Consider the following 25,797-nt stretch of genomic DNA (forward strand, 5'->3'; position numbering starts at 1 on the left):
TTTTTTTTTTTAAGAATAGAATAGAATTCTTTATTGGCCAAGTGTGATTGGACACACAAGGAATTTGTCTTGGTGCATATGCTCTCAGTGTACATAAAAGAAAAGATACGTTCATCAAGGTACAACATTTACAACACAATTGATGGTCAATATATCAATATAAATCATAAGGATTGCCAGCAACAAGTTATAGTCATACAGTCATAAATGGAAAGAGATTGGTGATGGGAACTATGAGAAGATTAATAGTAGTGCAGATTCAGTAAATAGTTTGACAGTGTTGATGGAATTATTTGTTTAGCAGAGTGATGGCCTTCAGGAAAAAACTGTTCTTGTGTCTAGTTGTTCTGGTGTGCAGTGCTCTATAGCGTCGTTTTGAGGGTAGGAGTTGAAACAGTTTATGTCCAGGATGCGAGGGGTCTGTAAATATTTTCACGGCCCTCTTCTTGATTCGTGCAGTATACAGGTAAGTAACGTATATACAGTACTTAAGTAATGTATGTATGTACATACATATATGTGTAGCTGATGCTTTGTTTTGCAGTTTTTAATTAATTAATTAATTAATTAATTAAGAGAACCTTTAAAAAGTTAAGGGATAAGGCTATCAAATCTGGATAGCAAAAATCTAGGTGACATTAGATAGCATCAAAGAGATGTAAGAAACTTTAATTATTTTACTTGCAGTTTCCAGTGGGTACAGTATGTGTTATTACCTGCAGTCATCACACTGCAAACGTTGCAGGGAAACTATGCTAACATTTCTACACAGAGGGAGTAGAACCGATGAATACCTACGTAATTTCAAATTTCAGCCTGTTTCACATTCAGATTATTTTGGTTTAGAGCAGCCTAAAATCTTATGTCAGCCTGACGTGATTTATATTTCGTAGCTGGGCTTTTAAGGAATCCCATTTGAAGAACTTCCTCTTTTATCAGACAAATTTTTTTGGGAGTGCTTATAGCTCTAACAGTTATTTTTCTAGGATGACCAGAGCAGGACAGTTCTGAAAGGAAATGTAGCAGAATATCAGATGCGCCGGACAAGCATTTGAGAAAGAGACTAGACCAGTAATTTGAATGAAATGAAAATGCCTATATCTAAAAGGGCTAAAAAAAGGCTGAGGGAACTAACATATTATTTAGTTACCCAAGAGGAAGCAACAAGCAAGGGTTGGTCTGGTCTGACCAGTTCTACAAGATATTATGGGAGACTGTGAGAAAGCAACTTTTGCAGCAAAAACGAGAAGTAAAAGCTGTTTTGCAGAATATCACCTCATCTCACCTGCTTTCTAGAGCTTTAGGCTTTCCAGGCAAATTAAAAAGCATTTTATAAATAATATTCCTCAGACATCTGATTATTTCTTGCATTACAATATAACCAGAGGAAAAATGAAAAATAGTGTTTATAGGTAGTCTTTGACTTACAACCATTCGTTTACTGACAGTTTGAAGTTGCAACATCACGGGGAAAAAGAGATTTATGACCATTTTTCATGCTAACGACTCTTGTAGCATACCATGGTGATATGATCAAAATTTGGATGCTTGGAAACTGGCTCATATTTCAAGTTGCAGTTTCCCAGGGTCATGTGGTTACCTTTTGCGACTTTCTGACAAACAAAGTCTATGGGGAAGCTAGATTCACTTACCAAACCATGTTGCTAACTTAACAACTGCAGTGATTCACTTAACAAATGTGGCAAGAAAGGTCATAAAATGGAACAAAAACTTAACAACTCTCTTACTTTGCAATGAAAGTTTTGGGCTTAATTGTGGTTTCAAACTGAGGACTACCTGTATATTAGAAAGAATAGAGAACAACATCCTTTAGTCCTGATATAGAGACAAAGACTGATGTGCCCCATAAGCACTCTGGCAATTTCAAATGACATTATAAATAAAAACAAAAAGATTTGGCCACATGAGTAAGGCTACTGACTGTTTTTCAAGGGCAGAAATGCAAAGCTCCATCTCTCCCAGCCACCGAAAAAGCAACTTCTGCCCACCCTTTTCTACTTCATATCAAAATGAGTGTTTTCTATCCTGCTACATTTTATTTCATTGTAGGCAAAGACAATCTAACTGGCAATGGTGCACCATGGAAAGAATGCTCGGTATCCTCTCCACTGACAAACTGCTGCCTTTCACAGCTATTTTTTCTACAATTTCACTGATGAAATAGTGAAAAGGTAGGCCTGCTCTTAAAAAAATAGAGTCAAATTGATCAAACTTCTGCCATTTTCCCTATCTAGCCAAGTTCCAAACAAAATTGAGAGCCAATTTGCTCAAATGGTTAAGGCACCAGGCTAGAAACCAGGAGACTGGGAGTTCTAGTCCTGCCTTAGCTAAGAAAAATAGCTGGGTGACTTTGGGCCAGTCATTCTCTTCAGCCCAACTCACCTCACAGGATTGTTGTGGAGAAAATAGGAGGAGAAAGGTGTATTAGGGATGAATGGCACTTTGAGTTACGGTATTTATAAAAAATAATAAAGGTAGGATAAAGAAGTCCAAAAAAAAAAAGTAAAACTATGATTTCAAAAAAATTCAACTAAAAATAGGAAATCTTATTAATTCAACCAGCTTCATTTTATCTGATTTTTGAGTGAGAGTTCAGCAGCATAACAGTATATAGTCTGCAGCAGACCTGTCAAACTTGCGGTCCGCAGGCTGGATGCGTCACACTGGCCCCGGCCACGACTGATTTAGCAAATGGGGAAAAAGTCGCAATACGTCATGTGATGCTGCAGTGATGACGTGAGTTTGACATCCCTGGTCTACAGTATATTATGCCAACTGACTATCTCCCAAGAATATACTGTAGTATTAATGTAATGTAATTCATATTTATTTGAAAGTAGAATTGTTTGATTCATCATTTTAGATACCATGTCACATAAGGAGAAAAATACATTATAAATTTACATATCTACAAGGGAAAGTTTTTAGATGTGGGAAAGAATATGTTTTGCAATCTAGAGCATTAAGCCAAGTGATGTAACTCAACTAGAAATTCCTGAAAGGGAAATGGACTTGTGAGTTTGATGGGAGTAAAGCCATTCCCACATCATCAGCAAAAGGATTGTTGAAATCAGCATTTCTGCAGAAGGGTTTGAAGCCGGCCAAATCCAATCCATGACATCTTGAAACCAGACTGATGCATAATGCATTAAAACTGATCTGAAAGTGGAAAGGGATTGGGCTCATGCATTAGGCCTCTTGTATTATAGAATTCCAAATAATTTATTAAAAATGTGACAAATTGTCATATTCATATTTGAAATTAATTAGCCAAGTGCTGGTTAGGATATACCATCTTAACTTGTCTTTATTAACAACTTCAACTTCTTCCAATAATTACTCTAGTAATTTCCCAGTTTCTATTCATCTTATCTATTGTCTTTTTACTCTTTTTGTTTCCCTCAATAAATAATGATTTATGTTGTAGTTGTCATTTGCTCATACTGCTTATCTGAAGTAAAGTATGCGAGTTTCTGCTTGCTGCCCTTGCAAGATAACAATTACTGTTTATTTATTCCAGGAGTCATTGGTTGGTTCCCTTTGCCATCCATTATACCATAAACAGCCATCTCCAAAGCCATAATTTCAGCGTCTATATTATTCTTTCTCACAATATCCAGTTTTCACAGCTCACTACTTTTAGAATTGTCACTATCAGTCATAAACTTGCTAACCTAAGTTTGTCACTGCTTCATCCCTGGGTCAAGGAAACCACCAGGAATCACTTTGAAGTCCTGAACCTCATTGCTAAAGAACCCAAGGAATTATAGAATGAATTTAAAGAAATTGTTAAGGATGGAGGTAAAGAGTCTGCCAAAAATACAAAGAGGGAAGAAAGCAAACTGGATGTCAGAACAAAACTGGATGTGAAAATTGCCAAGAAGGGAAGAAAGCCAAAACCAACAAAGACAAAAATATTATGGGGATTTATCTTTGTGATTACTTAGGAGTCAAAAATGACTTGATGGCACATAATCAACCATCCATAGGATTTTTACTTTTCCAGCATAATGCCAATTTTAACTTATTCTTAAAACCAAGAATGCAAGGCTATCTATCATTTTTTTTTTCTTTACCACCAGCTACAAATAGTACCATCTACGTATCACAAACCACTAAATGTTTTGCCCTCCAATAGTGATTCCAGCTGTGTTCTCTTCTATTTCTGCCATTGGGTTAATATGCATTCTTGCCTTTCTCCCAGTCCCATCACTATTCTGAACCATTTTGTTTCTCCAAAACTCAGTTTTAATGGTTCCCCAGAAGGCCTTGCTATAATCAGTAAGACAGAAGTCAGCCTACTTCATGTATTTTTTCAATCTCTTCATTAGCCATCTCGCCTTTTCTGAAACCTGCTTGTTCATTGGGTATTACTTCTTCTCATAAGGCTCTAATATTCTTTTTAAGAAAAACATTGCATAAGGAATTATGCCGGGATCTGATAATCTGGGCATTCTCTTGCATCTACCTTCATAGGTATAGGCATGTTTATATATTTATTTATTTCCTAAATTTACATGCCACTCATCCCATTCTGCAAAGCAACTCTTGGCAACTTAGAAATTAAAATCATAAATAAAATATTAAATATAGTCAGTACAAAGATAAGAAACAGAAGATAAAATCGGTACAGTGGTGGCATCTTGCTTGTTATTTTACCAACCATCTCCAACATACAGTGTCCCTATTAGTACCCCACACCAACTGGCAGAACTAGTATATTATAGTAATTCAATATTGAGGTATTGGCAGAAATCACCAAAGCCAGGTTTCTCTCCTCCAGGTAGGGATACATCCAGTTCATCAGCCAAAGATGATCGTTCTCCCTGCCACAGATGTTATGTTGCTATCCAATGTCAAAGGTGTAATTTAAGAGGACCCAGTATCCTTATGGGAGGATATACCTTATTCAGGACAGGCATATTTCCCAAATCCCGAAACCCAGCCTCCAGAATCAATAGCAACACTACCTTATTTGCATTTAGGTTTAGCTTATTCTGTCATACAGAATACTTTACAACCTGAGGTTCTTAGAAGCTCTGTAGCCAGCTAATCCTAAACTTGCAGGAAAGTAAAGCTTTAAATGGATATTATTTGTATATTGATGTCCATTAGCATAAAACCTGTGAATTACCCGGCAGCTTTATATCAAATACTGAAGTAGACGAGAGAGAACTTCGCAGAACTGCCAAGAATTTCCAAGGATGTGAACATAAATATCCCGGACTATTTTCTTGCAGTCTTTGAAAAGATTGGAATGGAATTACTGCAAAAGAAGCCCCCAAGTGCTCTCCCAAGATTCTCAAAAGCACCAAGCGATCCAGTAAAATATAATCTGCTTTCTCCAAGATATAGCACCACTATCTTCTTCACCAGTTGGACTAAATATGGAACCCTGAACAACAGCTGATAGCTGTTAAAACTGATCCAGTCCAAAGATAGAGTCTTGACTTCACCATAGCCTCTTCTAAGGAAGTATTAATGAGCTGAGTGATCATTGACAAGATGGAGTCTTTAGGGGCCTAAATTACTTCTGTGGAGGAGGGTTACAACAAACAAGTAATAGTTCATTTGTTGCCTCCAGAAACAAATAATGAAACTGACTCAGATCAATGTTATCACATGATAGGTAGGCATTATTTAAAAATGATATGACCAGCATGAAACAGAGAATTTTGTCCAGAAAGAACCTCTCAAACTGGCTCCTAGCATAAATTAATAAAAGTGTTAAACATAAATAAAGAAATAATTATAAATAAATGTATAAGCAAAAATAAAACTCGAGCTCTAGCTCAAGCCATCAATAGCTGCAGCCACTTGAAAAAGTACCCAACAACTCAATGTCTCTTCAATGGCTGCTTTTAGAAATGATAAGACTAATGTGGGAGTTAAATGTCTGGAAGAAATGATTTAGATAAGAGGTCAGATTATTAAATATATGATGCCCTCTTAGCATTCCCAAACTAAGTTCCCTTTATTGTATATGTTTACAATTAGAATCCTCCTTTTTGGCTATGTAGATTGAGGCAATGGAATTATAGTTCAATCTTCCTGGAAGATACTAGATTGCGCAAGACTTCATTAATCTGTTTGGTATGGAACAAAACAGTAGTATGTAGCCCTGATTCACCTAAGTGAAGCACGCTAACATCACATGCACTCAAATTCAGATCTCTCTCCCCGTTTACTCCATGCGCACATATGCAGACTTACCCTGCCAACTTTGTGTTCAGCAGTTGTGCATGCATCAATAAATGTCTGAGCAATGACAGTGAGATTTGCATCCACATTATCAGAGACACGCACATCGAAAATGAATTGTGGGTTCTTGAGTGTATTCACCCAGAAGCGCAGCAGCAGACTGAAATAGGTGGGGAAAAAATATGTTAAAATTGAGGGATCCATGACATCTTCCAGCTGCTAATCTTCAGCCTTTGAAACCTCTATCTTCCTCCAATCTTGATCAAATCTGCCACTGATCAGCCCATGAAAATCTCACCTGTTGGTTTTCCAGATATGCAAAGTCTCGGGTTCAGTAACCCCATGCCTTGTTGCCAATTCATCCAATTGGTCAAATAGATACTTGACAGCAATTGGTACTGGGCGGTTTACGCTCAGCACTGCCTGGAACACATCATCCACAAACTTCTGTAGTGTTCCCTATGGAGGGTCAAGAGGAGGAAAAGAAAGGTCTTAGAGACGTGCTGTTCAATTAACAAAAAATGCAAATTGCCATCAAAATATCAATATTTAAAAGTTGCACATATTACAACACCATCACTGCATTCCTGACACTTGCAACCTCTAGGAAGCCCTAGCTGATTTAATAGCATGTTCTACTCTTCCCAGTTTTTTTATCCAAGAGCTGATCCATAAGGAGAGATCTTGTTTATCTTAGTTGCTCTTTGGTGAATAATTTTGTTTAAAGTTTTGCAGCCATCTTAAGAAACCTCTGTCTGAGTAAGGCAACTTCTCAGAATTTAATTTTAAATTGTTCTCATGACTGTTTTCCTTATCATAGTCAGGTTCTAGCTTACTGTTTGCACGGTCTCCTCATTTACCCTAAATGTACATCCAGGATGCTCACGATACAATGCAGAACTAAACAGCACAAACATATAGAGGGAGAAGTATGAACTGCTTCCTTTCAAGGAAGTCAGTTTCTCTTTCCTCCTTGTCTTAATAAGCTTAATAAGCTCTTATGAAGCCACTGGTCTAATTGTGAAGCCACTGGTCTAAGGCTCTGTGCATTTGAGGACTGAATGGGATGCCTGCGGGGAGGCATTTTAAAAACCCCATGCTTGTCTCTTACCTTCATGGAAAGCAGGCGAGTGAGATAGATCTCAGGAATAGCCTTTGCCCGCTCTCGTAGGCTGCTGCGTCGGCCCTGCTGCTGCTTTGTGGCTTCTGGTTCTTCTGTGGGCTTGACCAGGTGCCAGAGTCGTAGCCCCCCCTCCTCTCCATCCTCTAGCATTGGGGTGTCTGGAAGGGAAGCAGTGAGATTCATCTGGCTATAAGACAAGCCAATCCCTCCTTTGCCACATTTTCCTTTTTTTTTTTTTAATTACAAAAGTTTTGTATTTTTTTCAAAACAAACACACATACAGACAAACAAACAATACATTTTTTCTGAACAGAGTATTGGCCGAGTCAAAATCTGTACCGCTTTTACTTTTTCCCAACACATTATATTTCACTTTTTGCCATAATATTCTTTCTCTCTAATTTTTTATTTTATTTTCCTTTTGTTTCTTCTGGTATATACATAATATTACCGTTCGCCCTAATCTCTAGTCAATTTTTCTTTCCTCCCCTCATTACTTTTTTTTTAATTGAAACCCTTTAAATTAAAATCAATTATTTTTCTAAAACCTAACCCCAACTCTAAATCCTCTTATTCAAATATTTTCCCATTACTCCCTTTTCACAATATTCAAATATTTTCCCTAAATTCCATTATTGCAATTATAGCTATTCGTTTTCCCAATATAATATAATTTCAAATATTTTCCCTAGTTTCCATTATTACAATTATAGATATTAATTCATACCATTTTACATATATAACCCACTTCCTTCCCTTTTTTCCATTTCTTTTTTTATCAGTTTTCCAAATACTATCATCCAATATATTACTACGAATTCGCTTAATTGGGTTTATTTAAAAAAAAAACAATTGGAATTGAGAAATAGAATTGATTAATTTTAATGTTATATACTTAAGCAAATTTGTAGTAATATATTTGATGGTAGTCTTTGCCACATTTTCCTGACAGCCATCTTGCCTTTGGGATGTAAGAATTATCCGTACCCCAATCTTGGGTAATAGCAGTAGCTGCAGTCAAAAGTGTGAAGGTAAGAATGAGGCCTATAGGAAGAAGGCTCAGGAAACCTGAGGTGGCCACTGCAGCCAAAAACAAGGTAGACAAAGGCCTGGATCACTGAGGAAATCTACATAATCACTGTTGATAATGTTATATATCTGAGCAGTGAAACATCTGGGAATCTCAAAACATTACAAATAAGAGGAATGATTTATGCTTTCCGGTGCCTTCCTAATGTGCTGATGACAACTCCCATTATTCTTGAAACAATATAGTCACTGGTGTTAAGCAGTGCTGGATGGTAGAGAAGATATCATGTGTTACTTAAGGCAGTAATGGTTCAAAACCAAATGTTTTTGCCTTTGTTCGACTGTGTTCCAGAATTGGCTGGATCCATTTAACCCCAAAGAACCCACATTATGGCTTACAAACAATGCATGAACACAGCCACGCCTTCACTTTGAGAGATACTCACTTTCTCCAGAGAAGAAGTTTTGACCTGTGCCTTGGGAAATATCATTGTGAAGGCGGGGAATGAGACTGACCGTGGCCCCATCAGGAACCTGCGGAAAGGACCACAAACAAGAAAAATGGTGAAGCACTGCAGAGTGGCTGTATCAGCTGGTATTCTATAGAGCAAGGGTCTCCAAGCTTGGCAACTGTTGTGGTCCGCCAGCAGCCTGTGGAGCTGGCAACGGAGTTGGACAGTGATCAGGCTGAGGAAGAACATGGGCCAGTCCTGGAGGCTGGGGAAGTCTCCAGGATAAGACTGGGGATAAGACTTATGGGGATAAGACTGAAGAATTGTGTTATGAAGAATTTGCTTTGATTTAGTTTGGACGATGCTGAGAATGAGTTAATTCTCAGCTGTTCTAATACAGTCTGTTTGTTTTTGAACTGATTGCGTTTACTACTACCTACTTGGGCCTGGATCACAACAGCAACTTTAAAACTTGTGGACTTCAACTCTTTGCTGGCTGAGGAATTCTGGGAGTTGAAGTCCACAAGTCTTAAAGTTGCCAAGGTTGGAGACCCCTGATATAGAGAGCTAATACTCTCTAATGTAGGCAGTTGTAGATAGAATAGCTGTTATCTTCCAAGGACTGCATTTTATGTTTTTAAGGTGCCCAGGTCTGCAGAAAAGTAATGAAGAGGGGGGCAACATTTTTATGATTGGGGGAGGATTTCCAGTTTAGAATAGCAAACACTATGCCATTGCAGTACTAAGCCACTATGCCATTGCAGTACTAATGGAAGCTTAAGATACCCATTTTCCTTGTCAGGAGATGGGTAAAACTGGAGACTTGGATTTTCTGCATTTCTGCTGTTGAAATTTGCTGGCGTATTCTTAAAACTGGAAAATAAAATTGGGGAATGTACATGGCCAGGAAATTGTTCCGCCCCAGCTTCTCCCCTCCCCCACCATTCTTTTCTTCCCTGTCATCTCATTTGCTCGCTGTACCTTGTAATGTTGCAACGTGTTAAGCCTCTTCCACTGGTTCTGCATGACTGAAGTCAGGTCCTCATCTGAAAGGGTCAGATGGCCAGCAACCCCTGAGCGCCATTCTGAGGGTGGGCGGGAGGGAGAAAAGTAACAGTGTAAGAGACTCGCACTTTTGTGTCTTCCCCTTTCCCCCAAACAGCACAATCTGTGAAGCCAGAATCTAGTACACAGCACTATGCAAATAAATTAGCCAACCTCATCTAATTGGGATGACTAAAGGAAGGAGGTATCTTACCTAAGTCAAGAGAATGCACGGAAGGCCGCTGGGAGAAAGGCACACCCTTGAACACCTGGTCCAAGATTTTTTCCTTCACTTGGGTGATGGTATCTGTGTCGAGGACACGGGCTGGGATACGCTGTGTTTCGGCCCCACCACCAGGCCCTCCCCGCACCAAGACTGTCAGAGTGAGAGGCCGATATTCCACATCCTCTCGGAGCAGCCGACTGTCATTCAGAGTCCGCTTGGCCTTGCCTGTCACAGCATCCACCGGGCCTTTATCCACCTGGTACTTAATGGCACGGAAAAGCATGTACAAGGGCTCACCAGCTACCTCCTGTAGCGGGAAAGACAGAATGGATGAATCTCATTCTCTGCAGTTGAAACAATCCCTGCTCTGCTGCAGTATACCTAGCACTATGTTCCCTCAGGAGGTCCAGATACAGGTAGTCCTCGACTTACAACTGTTCGTTCAAAGTTACGGCACTGAAAAGTGACTTATGACTGTTTTTCACGCTTACAACCATTGCAGCATCCCCATGGTGGTCATGTGATCAAAATTCAGATGCTTGACAACTGACTCATATTTATAACAGTTGCAGTCTCCTGGGGCAGGGGTCTGCAACCTTAAACACTTGAAGAGCCATTTGGAACCGTTTCCCACAGAAAACAAAACACCGGGAGCCACAAAACCCTTCCCGTGCCTGACTATTTCTTGAGCGGCCACAAAACTAGCATATGTAGTAGTTGAATTAAACGTTCTGTTTTCTTCTGAAACTTTTCTTTTCTTGGATTTATCCATGGTAGGCCTACCAGGGGTTGAAAAGCTCAATAAATTGCATCCCGGTGGGTGTTGCACATTGGCAGTTGTGACGCATATATTTAGTGACAGGAAGTTGCAGCAGAGGGGTGAAAGAGTCACATGCGGCTCCAGAGCCGCAGTTTGCTAACCCCTGTCCTGGGGTCATGTGATCACATTTTGTGACCTTCTGACAAGCGAAGTCAATGGGGAAGCCAGATTTACTTGACAAATGTGTTACCAACTTATGGATTGCACTTAACAATTGTGACAAGATAAGATTGTAAATTGGGGCAAAATTCACTTAACGAGGGCCGTGGTGGCTCAGGCTGTAAGATAGCCTGTTATTAAAACACAGCAGCCTGCAATTACTGCAGGCTCGAATCCCACCAGGCCCAAGGTTGACTCAGCCTTCCATTCTTTATAAGGTAGGTAAAATGAGGACCCAGATTGTTGGGGGGGCAATAAGTTGACTTTGTAAATATACAAATAGAATGAGACTATTGCCTTACACATTGTAAGCCGCCCTGAGTCTTCGGAGAAGGGCGGGATATAAATGTAAATTAAAAAAAAAAGTGTCTCACTTAGCAACTTTTGGGCTCAATTTTGATCATAAGTCAAAGACTACCCATACTGACTTTCAAAATCTTTTTTGGGGGGAAATTTTTTTTTCAAGCATTCTGGTCAAGCACAAAACACAAGCGGTGATGTTATCTTTTAAATAAAAATAGACATCCATCAATGACAGCATTTATGAAGGGTGTAATAACCAGCAAAAGTGATAGACAAGATTTTCATTAGCTCATGGAAAAGCTTAGATTATTTGCATAATTCCAATTCAAAGCGGAATACACTGTTAATCAATCAATCAATCAGTTATTGCTGTGTCCACAATTGTAATAATACGATTTATCATAAAAAAGGAAGAAAATAGGTAATAATAAAAGAAAAAAAGAGAAAAGGCATGCAAAAGAAATAAGAACCAAGCCTACAGTTAACAGTTTTAAGAATTTAAAGCATGGCAATGTAATAACTTGATTGGTATCTGAATATGCTGTGCAAATAAACAGAATAAGCAAATAGCAGGCGAATTCACCTAAGTTGCATGATTTATCAGATTCAAAGAACTTTCATGCTGTAGAATTGGAGATGGTTTATGTTTAAAAGTTTTTACCTGTACTAAAGTGAAATGTTGACTGTTGTATAAAGTAGACTGATTGTGTGGGAAAAGAAAGATAATTTATGTACAAACAAAAATACATTTGTAGCAACTAAGGAAATCTCCTTTGGCTTCTTTGCCTACTACTGGTGAATACTTTTTTGGCAATTCAGGAAGATGGATGGATGGGAGTACCGAGGAGGAAAACCAGGGAATGATAGGAGGGAAAGTGGCAAAAAGGCTATAGAAAAATTTGCAAACAGGTGAGGTTCAAGATTAAAAGGCGCAGCGGAAAAGACCGTACCAAAGATTGGTTGCCAAGATGCAGGTCTCCTCTACCATGAACTAAAGTGATGTAGTCACCCACATGAAGGATTTTGGAAAGCAGAGTAAGAATGAAATAGAGGGGAAATAATCCACAGAGAATTTCTTCATGGGAGGGCAATGGAAACCAGTATGGTATGGTCAAAATTTTAAAACACAGATCCAAACTGTCCAAGCAACACAAAAGATATAGATTGATTATTTGCTGTTTTTCAGTACAATCTATTCTCAAGTGCCTCCGCTCACTGGAGGAAAATTGTGAGGATCAGCGGGATAGCAGGGAAAGCAGAAGTTCCTTTTAGAATTGGAAGACTAAAAAGCCAGAAATAAATCAAGTTATGCCTAACAGGATGTTGTTATCTGATTGCCCAGAAACAGGAACAGAAAACGTGGTAAGATGTTTCTCAGAGTTTCAACAGATTTCAGTACCAGACATAAAGAGTTTAAAATAGGTAAGGAAACAAAATGGCAACACATTAGAAAAAGGATTCACAATGTTGCAAAGCTAGGCCCATTCCCCTGGCCCTGCTCCCCATCAAACCAAGTTAAATCTAGATTTTACAATTCAGCATGGTGCCCAGTGCTTACCCTGAGATAGGAGTAGAGACAGATGGACATCCAATTGGTCAGTAATTTCTCCACCATGGTCTCTGTCCTATGAAATAAATGCAGAGTTTAACAATGTTACAGGTAATTATTATCTTGTAACGAAATTGGGCTGTCACTAAACCACACAATCTTAAAATGTGATGTCATATGACCATGATGATTAGCGATGGCAATTCCTGCAGTCATGGTTGCTGATGTTAAATGATGACCTGACCATGACTTCCCAATTTATTGCCACCTTCCTTGATTTTGCTTTGGGACGCCAGCAGAGAACATCAGAAATTACTGATCACATGATTGTGGGGATGCTCCTATGGCTGGAACTACAAGTTCCATAAGTACCATTTGTTCGTAAGTACCATTTGTTCAGCATCATTTGAACTCTCACTAAAAGAACGGTCATAATCTGAAGACTACCAGTATTTCATGATATATTGGAGCCAGTTCCAACTCCAAGAGAAGAGGGATTGGCTATATGATGCTCAAGAACTGCCTTAATTCAAAATATAAACTGTTAATATTGTCTGAGGCTTTTGTCCAGAGAAAAAGAATGAATACAGGGCTTAACTGAATTCAAGAAAATCCTTTTTGAGATCAAAATATCTAATATCTGAAGCAGATTATGGAGTATTGTATTATCCAGTATGAATGAGACTTCAGACTTTCAAGGCAATATTTCTGTATATAACAATTGCTTAAACAGTGGTCAGAAAGAAAAATAATGTTCATATAAAGTAGTTAGATAATCCTCAGAGGATTTTTTCATTCACTGTACCATATTTCTTTTCAATCAATGGTATTCTAGTTTAAGATTTAATTTCTTCATTAATTCACCCAAATTGTTTGGGGTAAGTACCTGTAAATTTTTGCTGCAGCTCCTAGCCATGCTAGCTATGAAAATGCTTCAGTGCTAGCTATGAAAATAAAAGGCTTGCTGATTAGTAACATCAAGTGAGCATAAAGCTACCAACTCTGCAGAAGCAGATAATCAAAGGGGCTTTTTTGGAAGAAGGATATCTTTCCCCACATTGCATCTATGTGTGATTGCTCCAGGACCTACCTGCGAAGCATGAGTTTAGGATTGCGGGCAACACAGTGGGCAGCCAGATCACTCAGCAGGGTCTGCATGATGTCCGTCAAGTACTCCAGCCGCCCATGGAGAGCCAAAGAGAGAAGCGATGCTGCATGACATCGGTCTCGTTGAGAGAAGGTAGGTTGGGCCTCTAGCGTCCGGATTAACTGCAAATAGCAGGGAGAGAAGAGTATCAGCTGTGTCGCTACGGCCCAGAAGATGCCTCTTCTGCCCCAAGGGCAGAGATTTTCTGAGGGTCAAGAATGGGGCAAATGATGATGGCAGTGTCCTGCTGAAATTTCCATCCCTCCTCTACGTGCTTTGCGGAATTGCCTTCATGCACAAAAGGGGCAAAAGAACTTGTGCCGCAATTGTGCAACACTACTTTCACCATTTGGATGAAAGCATCAGACTCTGCAGAAGCCTCTGCCCAAGGACGGAAATACCACTCAAAGCTGAGGTTTAAACCAGCAACCATGGATGCAGCAGAGGAGAATACTTGTAAACATTCCCTGCAGATGAAACTAGGACACGGGTGTCAAACCCCTCAAAGGGAAAAAATGTATCGCAACATTTTTTCCTCTTTGTGGAGTTGGGGCAGGCATGGCCCGCGCATGACGCATCTGGCCCGTGTGCTGCCAGTTTTGACAGCCCTGATCTAGGAGATAACCAAATGACCACCTAGACTAGAGTCCCTTCTTCTCAATGTGCAGCTTTGCCTTGTCCTCTCCTTATGTCAATATTGAATGGTACAGCAGAGGTGTTCATATAGGAGCTTTGCTTCCTGCGATTTGTCCTTGTTCCCACATTGGAAGACTTTCCACTTACAATTGATTTCCAAACATGTCCCGCTCCCACCAGCGGCAGAGAATCTATTTTGTCCTTCAGCTCCTTTCCAGAATCTACCTCCCCATTTTCCCCAGCGTGCTCACTGTCAGCAGGAAGACTTTGCTGTTCAACAGATTGGAGAATTGTCCCAGGCCCTGCTCCACTGTGGCTCGACGGCCTTCAGGCAGGTCCAGCACGCGTCTCAGAGGCACATCCCCCTGAGCCGGGAAGAAGACACGCTGAGCGTAGGTGTTGTAGTCAAGGAAAGGGATTCCAGAGCCTTCCAGTTCCCCACTCAAGTCAGTCATTTCAGTCATGAGATCTGAAGCGAGGAAAGGATCAGAAGTTGGGACAGAAAGGAAGGAGGATAAAATGTTAAAGAAGAAAAAGGAACATACAGCACCTAATCATTCACAATAATAAATGCTGTCCCACTTCTAAAATGCCTTTCATTTTTCTCCCTCCAGAAAACACACTCTTTACTTTACCTGTGCTAACCCTAACTCTTTTTGACAACAGCCTAACTCCTTCCCCCCGCCCCCCCACCAAATTAAACAGGAATTGCAAAGCTACTGTTTGCAATCATAGAGACAAGGATCATTCATAATCAGGATAACTTTTAGAACAGGGGTCTCTAACCTTGGCAACTTTAAGCCTGGAGGACTTCAACTCCCAGAATTCCCCAGACAGCAAAGCTGAGAGTTGAATTCTGGGAGTTGAAGTCCTCCAGGCTTAAAGATGCCAAGGTTGGAGACCCCTGTTTTAGAGCACTGTTTTGTGCAGTGCCCGCTTCTCAAAAGCTCTGTCTGCCCTTCTTTCTTCACAGCAAGGGCACTGCACATGCTCAAACAAGGATACAGAAATGAAGAATCCAATAATTTCTCTCTTCCACCCACTTCCACCCTCCAACAACTCTACTTCTTCCAAACTCTGTGGAATTCTCAGCACTAGGGCAAATAAAGTCTCTTAGGTGCAACATCCAAGGATTTGTAATTTGGCAGGAAAACGAGGCCAGTCCATTGCAAATCAGTTCAATGATCATCTCTGGGAGTTATTTGTTAATTTATTGAACTTTTAGGCTGCCAACTTATCTCACAAAGTGATCAATAGAAGTGCTTGGTCTTTGCTTGGAAGCCAGGAAGGTTCTTTGGATCCAGGGTGAAGGTGCTTGTTTACCTGCAGGGACCTCTTTAAAAAAAGCCACATCTTTCCCGGGCTGTCACATCTGGAGCCCCTTGCAGGTCAAGCAAGCACTGTCACCTTTTCTGCTTCAAATGAGACTACTGAACACTTTTACTTATACTATCAGTGATTCCTGTATAAACTCTCAGTTTAACGGTATGTATGCTAATTTCCTACTCTGAAGTAGAATCCTCCATATTCATAAACTAAGACTTTCCTTAAATATCTAGTCTGGAGAAATCAACTGGTAAGCACCACTTTTCAAAGAAGTCTAGACTGTAGCCTGTTAAGAGTTTGCAGGAAATCCTTGCTTACCAATGCTATTTGGGACTGGAAACTCTATCATTAAATGATGTGGCTGTAAATTGAAAAACCATGTGTCAGCTTTGGCAACTGCAGTTGCTGTCGTTAAACAAGGACCGTGTGGATCATTAAGTGACAACCTCATGTGGCCGCAGCCTGTGTCTTCCTGCTGGCTTCCCCAAAGACTTTGCTTGTTAGGGAAGTTTCCAAATTGCGATCACATGCCCACAAGGATGCTGCAAGAGCCATCAGCAGTGATGAAATCCTGCCGGTTCTGTCCGGCTTGTATGAATCGGTAGCAGTGGCGGCATGTGGTTCGGTGAACCAGCAGCCCACCTACCTGGCCGTTATTACTTCCTGGTTTTAACCAGGAAGTAACCTGCTTCTGACACTCTGCGCATGTGCAGAAGGCTTTGCTCATGCACTGGGGGTCAAAAATTGCATGTGATGATGGCATGTGTGTGAGCGGAGTGAGCTTCTGAACCAGTAAGAAAGGTAAGTAGATTTCAACCATGGCCCTCAGTACAAGGACAGGTTGCAAGTACCTCTCATTCAGCGCTTCAAACAGTTGCTGAACAAGCGGTTGATACATGAGGACCACATGTAAGATTTTAGATCTATAGACAGCTCTTTTCTCACATCATTCCTGCCTTCTTTCCTTCATTCAAAATCCTCTTTCCTCCAGATTAATTAATCCAACCTCCTTCCCTGTTCAGGTATCCTTGCACATTTGTTGTAGTAGATATTCATCATCTCCAGTTTGCACAACCATCTGCTCTGTTGGCTGCAAATGATGGGAGCAGTAGTCTAGTAGTTCAATCCAGGGGGCATGTTCAGTTGGGGGAAAGTTAACACCATTCCCATTCCATACCAGTGAACTCCTTGCGGCATTGATCTCCAACGCTGCTCTCCATGTTCTCAAGCTGCACTAGGACCTTCTTATAATCGCGCAAGGCTTGCTTACTCTTCCGTCTGTCAAGAGACCAAGGAAGAGAGATTACAAATAAAGGCCGGTAGAAGGAAACAACGTTGCTTCCCAGCCTGCATATCACACCTTCAGAATCACTGCCATGTTTACCTGTACATTAAAATGAGAAGCAGGACTATAACCACCAGCACTGCTGCCCCTACACCCAGCCCAATTTGGGCTTGTGGGGGAAAACTAGATGGCGGTTCTGTATCATAGCGGACACGACCAAGATCCAGACGCAGGTTTCCCATCTGTACCTGCAAGAAGACAGCATACAAGATTCATTTCAATGAATTGTTGTCTGTTGCAATAAAGTGTGTAGTTTTGTGCTATTATAAGGACTGAAACAGAAGTCTTTTACAAGAGCTAATACAAGCAGACCCTCAATGAGTGTGGATGACCTCATCTGTAGACTTCACCTTCTATGATTCCCAAGCAATTAAGCAGACTGGAGAAAGCTGTCCTAATGCTGTCCATCTAAGATCACCAAGTGAGGCTGATGAATTGAATTCCTTCATTGAACCACACTGGAAAGCTTCCATGTACGCACAGAAATAAGAAATCAATCACTGAATATTTAATTGCCTGCTATTGCTAACAACTACTCATAGTGAGAGAATTTCCAGTATTGGTCCAATTAGGATCTGGGGATTCAGCGTGCCAGTAAAGCGGCAAGAAGGGGACTTGGACATCTCTCTATTTGCATAAGGCAAGAGTTTATAAATTTAAGCAACTAAACCATAACACTCCTCTCACTTCAGTATTTATCTGGACCTGCTTCTTTTATTTTTGTTGTGGTATTGCAGGGTCTGGCTAATCACCCACAGGTAGGTCACAACTTTCTAATGGGCTGTGATGCACGATTTAGAACATATGGCACATGGATACTTTGATCCGATTATATCACCTCTAATAAAAGACAGGAAACACAAAGGGTGGATGGGTTGATGGTTCCTTTTGTGGCCTAATTGTATCCACTTTTTCTTTCTTCTCTGAATATCAGGACCACACTTGATGTACTTGCATAAGAGAAGCTAATGAAAGCCCTCAGTATGAGTAGGAAATAAAGAGGAAAAGAAGCTCAAGAACAAAAATTCAAATATTGCACCTTTATCAGACATACTGGTATCTACCACTTCACTACAAAAGGATTCCAGTTCAATATGACTGAAGTTATCAAGACAGAGACAATGATAATTTCTGTATCATTTGAAGGGGTGATTGACAACCATGAGGGAATTGTTGCAGTGGCATGTGTGGCTATGTTTTTCTTCGTTTTCCTATGTATTTCTTCGTTTGCTTCTGAATCCAACTCAAGGGCCGTGGTGGCTCAGGCTGTAAGATAGCCTGTTATTAAAACACAGCTGCCTGCAATTACTGCAGGTTCCCACCAGGCCCAAGGTTGACTCAGCCTTCCATCCTTTATAAGGTAGGTAAAATGAGGACCCAGATTGCTGGGGGGGCAATAAGTTGACTTTGTGAATATACAAATAGAATGAGACTATTGCCTTACACACTGTAAGCTGCCCTGAGTCTTCGGAGAAGGGCGGGATATAAATGTAAATAAATAAAAAATAATAATAATAATAATAAAAAAAAGCTCTTCACCACACGGGGGCTGCAGCCTCTCCCTCCCCATTTATATTTGCCTGTTTCAGAAGAGGTATATTATGGGTCCTATGTATTAAGGAGTTATATCTGGTGGGTTCCATGGGCCTTCTCTGCCATGGCCTCTGCCCTGCGGAACATCATTTCCCTCGAGGTAAGACTGGCCCCATCCCTGGTAACCTTCAGAAGTCCCTCAAAATGTGACTGTGTCAACAGGTTTGCGGATCTCAAGGAAACGCAGAATTGGTGCGTTGAATATGCTTTCTCCTAGTCTTTTAATAGTAATGATTTTTTAAAGTTGTGAAACGTTTTAATGTTCATTTTATAGCTTGTTTTTTATTGTATACCACCCACAGTCAGGTTTGTGTGAAGGGCAGCTGTTTAAAAAAGATGGAAGAATAAAATAATAAAATAAAAAATAATAATAATAATAATAAAAAAAAGCTCTTCACCACACGGGGGCTGCAGCCTCTCCCTCCCCATTTATATTTGCCTGTTTCAGAAGAGGTATATTATGGGCCCTATGGATTAAGGAGTTATATCTGGTGGGTTCCATGGGCCTTCTCTGCCATGGCCTCTGCCCTGCGGAACATCATTTCCCTCGAGGTAAGACTGGCCCCATCCCTGGTAACCTTCAGAAGTCCCTCAAAATGTGACTGTGTCAACAGGTTTGCGGATCTCAAGGAAATGCAGAATTGGTGCGTTGAATATGCTTTCTCCTAGTCTTTTAATAGTAATGATTTTTTAAAGTTGTGAAACGTTTTAATGTTCATTTTATAGCTTGTTTTTTATTGTATACCACCCACAGTCAGGTTTGTGTGAAGGGCAGCTGTTTAAAAAAGATGGAAGAATAAAATAATAAAATAAAAAATAATAATAATAATAATAAAAAAAAGCTCTTCACCACACGGGGGCTGCAGCCTCTCCCTCCCCATTTATATTTGCCTGTTTCAGAAGAGGTATATTATGGGCCCTATGGATTAAGGAGTTATATCTGGTGGGTTCCATGGGCCTTCTCTGCCATGGCCTCTGCCCTGCGGAACATCATTTCCCTCGAGGTAAGACTGGCCCCATCCCTGGTAACCTTCAGAAGTCCCTCAAAATGTGACTGTGTCAACAAGTTTGCGGATCTCAAGGAAATGCAGAATTGGTGCGTTGAATATGCTTTCTCCTAGTCTTTTAATAGTAATGATTTTTTAAAGTTGTGAAACGTTTTAATGTTCATTTTATAGCTTGTTTTTTATTGTACACCACCCACAGTCAGGTTTGTGTGAAGGGCAGCTGTTTAAAAATGATGGAAGAATAAAATAATAAAATAAAAATGAGGCCTCTGTGGCTCAGACTGATAGGACAATCTGTTATTAACAGCAGCTGCCTGCAATTACTGCAGGTTCAAGCCCCACCAGGCCCAAGGTTGACTCAGCCTTCCATCCTTTATAAGGTAGGTAAAATGAGGACTCAGATTGTTGGGGGCAATAAGTTGACTTTGTATATAATATACAAATGGATGAAGACTATTGCTTGACATAGTGTAAGCCGCTCTGAGTCTTCGGAGAAGGGCGGGATATAAATGCAAATTAAAAAAAAAGTGTAGGTTATATATGGGTTATATATGGGATGGGACTAAGTATGCAAGAAATATACATTCAATTCCTGTACTGGGAGTTTGTTTCCCAGTTGTAATCCCAAATATTAATCCCAAAAACCCATTGGGAAAGATGAAAATTTCAAACCCACATATATTAATTTGTTGGTTATTGTATTCTTTATACTTGCACTAAGGATGCATAGAAAGTTAAATAACTGATGTTTATCTCCAAAGATATCACTATGTTACATGGTTCGATAACTTGAAAAGCTACTCCTTCCTCAAAATTCTCTGCTCTGCCACTAAAGGAACAGGAAGGAAGTTATTAAAAGAGCTATAAAACCAAAGTAATTGTATTGTGCAAACCTTTCTTCTGCTTTATGGGTGGAGTGGGAAACCGAATTAAAACTAAGCGACTACGCAATCAGAATAATTTGTCATTATGCAAATCATTATTCAAAGGGTGTGATCATGCTATACACTCAAAAGGAAATCCTGTTGCTAACAAGGGAGAGATGCATCCGACAACATCTGGGATTATATAGATTTTTTTCAAAAGACTTTCAGGAAGGAACAGCTTTTCCTACTATATGGATACAGCAGCAAAGGTCTAAGGTAGAGGCCAGAAACAATGTGTGTGGTGAATGAATGGGTATGATGTTCTTCTACAATATTTCCAAAATGGATCCACTTTGGAACTCACTATAAACTCAGGCAGCACAGAGGAAGTATTAAGCGGCTGGGGTGGTTCCAGAGGGGGCTCACAGTACAAATGTGTAAGCGTAAGAGTCTTCACGGTGCAAACACTGTTGCCTATGAAGGCCTTCACTTCGTTCTTGCTGATGCCGAGATTCAAACCTTCTCCCTAAAGAGGGACACACACAAAAAAGTCACAGGTGCAATCGACATTCAAGAATTACAGTTACTTCATTATGATCCTCTTTCCACCAAGTTGGAAGCCATGCTGTGTCTAAGCCTTATCTGCATCTCTCTCTCTTTTTCTGCAGACTCCCAAAACATATGATATTTTCTATAGCAGGACAATGTTTACTACCAGTGGTGATTTAAGTATTACCAGTGGTGGGATTCAGCCAGTTCGCACCACTTTGGGAGAACCAGTTGCTAACTTTTTGAGCAGTTTGATGAACTAGTTGTTGGAAGTAATCATTAGGGCAGAGAACCGGTTGTTAAATTATTTGAATCCCACCACTGAGTATTACAAATTATATATTACTGTCTTCTGATAATATGACCAGAAGTTCTATGATATGAGAATCCATACAATGCAATACAATTTCGTGTAATTTTGTTACTATTATACTTGTAATGAATCAAGATAGAAAGAAAGAAAAGACTGAGGTTTCAGAAGTGCTAATAAAGAAGTTCTATTAAGCGTCATCGTGCTGAAAAACAAGAAGGATTAGCACATATCAAGCCCCCCTCCCCCACTCCTGCATCTGCTTTCCCTAATCCCCCTCACCTCTATGTCCAGGACATTGCCAGGTTTAAGACTAAAAGGGCGGCCAGTGGATTCCCGACCAGGCCACCGCAGGTGGGGATTGGGTTTATAGGAGAATTCTTGGCCTCCGCTGGCATTGCTAAAAGAAACATGGAATCCATCCAGCTCAAAAACAAGGTGGCGGAAGTGGGCATTGGATGGCACAGCTGGCGATGGACAAAGTAGGAGAGTGGATGAATTAGCACAGCAAGGTTCCCAGCACTGTGAAGATACAGAAAAAATGGTTAGAAGATGGCAGGGGAATCGTTCCTGAACTGCAGCCTCCAACCAAGTCATAACTTTCTCTCTTCGCTTTCCTGTACTCACCTCCAACAGATCGCCCACCTCAACACAGGGCCTTGAGGAAGCTGAGGACAGTGGGGCATGAGGGCCATACAAAGAATCACAAGATCTTTTCTTCTGGATGCTTTTGCCCGTGTGTGCCTTCTCTCGCTCCAAGATGGCTTTGATGAGGGGTTGTTGCACTACATCCAAATTAGTCCCCTCCACCTGGATGATCCTTCCACCCCTGAGAAACATCAGCATCGACAAAGTTTTATGTGTCTTAATCTTCCACCACCCATTGGTCTGACATAGCCATCATGTGAACAAACTTATGATGGAAGAGGCCCTGAACACCTGAACTCAGCCTTAATTTTGAGAACGTTTGCTCCCAACTCCTGAATTTTCCTTGCACCCCCTACCTTCATTGTCCAAAACTCTCTTAATCTCTAAAACAACTCCCTCCCCTTTCTTCCTTACTGCGGCTTCACATTGGAGTTCACCCCGAAACACCAACCTGGTCCCACTTCTTTCTCTCCCTTAAATCCTAGACTTAAACTTTCCCCTATTTGCAGAATACTTATCCGTGTGGAATGTTGTGAAACTATGGAATGTTAGAGAAGCAAAGCAAGTTGCTCCATTGCTGAGCCACGTGATGCAATCCTGGAAGTGGCTGCCATTTTCCAAGCAGTCACAGTTCAATGCAGCTGCTCAGAAAATGGTGGCCGCTTCCAGAATCACACCATATGGCCCAGCACTGGAGCCACCTGCCTTCCTTCCTAATGTGAGTTCTAGAGATCTTTGAAAGGTAATTGCATGATGGGTGACATGGGTTGAGAAAGGTGTGGGGGCCAATGGAGTGGGAAGCAAGCCCAAGGTAGGAGGGGTATGGGAGAAGATAAGCAGGAGGGCTGCAGCATCTCTGCAGTCAGTCATAATGACAAAAAACCGCTGGGGTGATGCAGTGGGCATAACAACAATGTCATAAGTAGCTTCTGGAGGTTGTAGACCTGCCTTAGGCCAGTCACTATTTCTTAGTCCTAGAAAGGAGGCAAGAGCAAACCAATTCTGAAAAGCCTTGCCAGGAATACTGCAGGGACAAACCCAGGTAGTCACCAGGAATCAAGACTGTTTGAAAATCATGGGCACACACACAGGTCCAGACACTCACCCACCCACAAATGTGATGTACTATACAAACACAGTAGAAGCAAGGATGATTTGCAAGTATCAAAACTATGGAAAGATATAGGGAATGGTGTTGGGGTTAAGCAGGCTATATTTTTTTATTTCATGCCTTTCCTTTTTCTTATTTCATGCCTTTAATTTCTTTCTCTTACTAGGTCTTAATCTTTTTCTGTGCAAAGGGGAACAGCATGAGGGGTGTGTGTGTGTGTGTTTATGTATATGTACACACACACACAAAGGGTATATGGTTGTGAAGAAATAATCCCTAGGTCCCCCTTCTCACCAAAGAAGGCAGAGATGCTTTTAGATTGTGCTGCTAATATGCAACCATGTATCCTCTTGTAAAAAAAAAAAAAAGGCTGACTTTTTCTTTGTCAAGCAATTGTTTTCTGACGTGCAAGTTCATATAGTATTAACACGGGCCAGATAAAATGACCCCTCAGGTTTTTACCCATGGAAGCTGGTAGATGGGAAGGCCCCAGTGAGCTGTGGATTAGGTGTATAAAGGAAGCGCTTCTCCAGCAATTCACGCAGCGCCACACCATACTTGGCCCGAACAGTTACCGTCTGGGACGTCAAGCTGGCACTGGTACGGCACACAATGGCTCTGGGTTCCACAGGTTCCTCACTGTTGGGATGGAAGGTAAAGCGGTGATATGAGGACTCGGAGAGGATTATGAGGAAATAAAGACACGGGAGGGAAAGAAGATTAAAAGAAGCTATTTTACTCACAGAATACAGGGCAGGTTGCCCACGCTGACACTAATCTCAGGACCAGTTAGGAGGTCTTTGCCAGAGATGGTTATTCGGGTTCCTCCAGCCATGGGACCAAGGCTTGGGTGTAGATTGAGCAGGGTTGGATCCTGAGAATAGAAGCAACTGTGAGGGCTGATAGGCAGTGTTGGTGGTATTCACAGCACCTGGCTTGTCTTTCCTCCCACACCCCTTACACACACACACAGATAACCACAACACAGGCATATTGTGTCACAGGCACATTGCAAACAAATGTGCCCAGCTCAGCCCATCCTTGTACCCAGTTTCAAGCTTCTTTAGAACAAACTCTGAATGTCCACCCCACCCCTCCCTCCTCTGTGAGATACTGACCTGGTAGGTGAAGTGGTTCTTGGAAATCCCTGGGGGACGATCTCCAATGGTGACCTGAACAGGGCCAGATAAACCTCGTTTTCCAGGGGGCACATTACAGACAATCCTGTAGGGAACAGCAGGAAGGCCCTGTTATGAGAAAGCCTGCAGAAATTCACAGCAGGACTGCATTTTTAAAGAATGAAAAAGGGTGCAGGCTCTCGTGAGAACCCCTTTTCAAAATAAGTTTTATTAGCTAAGAATAATAAAGTACAGAATCAGAAATAAGAGGAGTTTTCAGCTCCTGTTCTTGATTGGTTTTGGACAAAAACTCTGGAGTTCAGCTTAGCTATAGATTCAGCCCGGCATTCTGGCTTTCCTCAGCCCTTTATTTGATGGGAATGTTAATGACCACCTGAGAATGAATGCTATGCCAATTACATGGCTTAATGCTGCAGAAACCGTTGCATTCCCCTATGGAAAGGTTGTGTTTGAAGCTTTTTCATTGGAAAAAAAAGTGTTAAGTACTGTAGTTGTAGGCAGAAAAAAAACTCTGGAGTTCTTCCTACTCCAGAGATGTACTATTTCTTTAATATTAAAAGTTATTGGTATCCAAGAAATTGATTGGTTACCGAATCTAAATATAGGAAAGAATTTTATCAGATAAAAGACAACTTAATATCAGGCTGAGGCAAATTTTTGAAACATAATAGATTAGTATAATAAAAGCACAAATCATGGACTAGTTTTATATATCGTTCAAAATTGTGATTTGCTTATAGTTTGTGAAATAATCGGTTTCACAAACTATTCATAGTTTGTGAATTGATCAAATTCAAGTATCATGCTAAGGCATCAATATCTTCTTTACAAACTGTTATAATTAGATTCAACCAATATGCTAAAGCAACAAGCAAGTCACATTTTAGCATTTAGTGCATTTACAGACATTTCTAAAATTCTGTTTTCACTTTGTCATTATGGGATACTGAGTGTAGCTTAATGAGAAAAAACTGAATTTCAACAAGTGTAGAATTAAGCTACAGCGTAACAAAATTGACAAAAGTGAAGGTGGGTCTGAATACTTTCTGAATGGACTGTATTTACGTTTAATATCCGATAAGAAGATGACACATTCAACTCATCATCATCAGCTCATATAGACTGATTCAGGCTTGATAAGCAAAGCAATGTTAGTCAAATTAATTCCTGACAATTTCCTTGAAGATCATATT

General features: G+C 40.6%; 1 protein-coding gene across 5 annotated transcripts in view; it reads right to left on the reverse strand.

The window, feature by feature from the left end:
• The window catches only part of PLXNB3 (plexin B3), a 65,346-nt gene that overhangs the window by 4,930 nt on the left and 34,619 nt on the right, over positions 1-25,797 (reverse strand). For all 5 annotated transcript variants that reach the window (XM_058167481.1, XM_058167477.1, XM_058167478.1 and 2 more), the window contains 17 exons: positions 24,584-24,689; positions 24,209-24,339; positions 23,928-24,104; positions 22,334-22,535; positions 21,989-22,228; positions 21,212-21,373; positions 17,421-17,569; positions 17,214-17,314; positions 14,962-15,179; positions 14,018-14,196; positions 12,937-13,003; positions 10,085-10,403; positions 9,808-9,911; positions 8,821-8,908; positions 7,334-7,503; positions 6,521-6,681; positions 6,235-6,382 (listed from right to left, as the gene is read on the reverse strand). In XM_058167481.1, coding sequence (XP_058023464.1) covers positions 6,235-6,382; positions 6,521-6,681; positions 7,334-7,503; positions 8,821-8,908; positions 9,808-9,911; positions 10,085-10,403; positions 12,937-13,003; positions 14,018-14,196; positions 14,962-15,179; positions 17,214-17,314; positions 17,421-17,569; positions 21,212-21,373; positions 21,989-22,228; positions 22,334-22,535; positions 23,928-24,104; positions 24,209-24,339; positions 24,584-24,689 — 2,722 coding nt within the window. The remainder of the gene's footprint in view (positions 1-6,234; positions 6,383-6,520; positions 6,682-7,333; positions 7,504-8,820; positions 8,909-9,807; positions 9,912-10,084; positions 10,404-12,936; positions 13,004-14,017; positions 14,197-14,961; positions 15,180-17,213; positions 17,315-17,420; positions 17,570-21,211; positions 21,374-21,988; positions 22,229-22,333; positions 22,536-23,927; positions 24,105-24,208; positions 24,340-24,583; positions 24,690-25,797) is intronic.

The sequence above is a fragment of the Ahaetulla prasina genome, chromosome 2 (assembly GCF_028640845.1).
Source record: "Ahaetulla prasina isolate Xishuangbanna chromosome 2, ASM2864084v1, whole genome shotgun sequence".
Classification (NCBI taxonomy): Eukaryota; Metazoa; Chordata; class Lepidosauria; order Squamata; family Colubridae; genus Ahaetulla; species Ahaetulla prasina.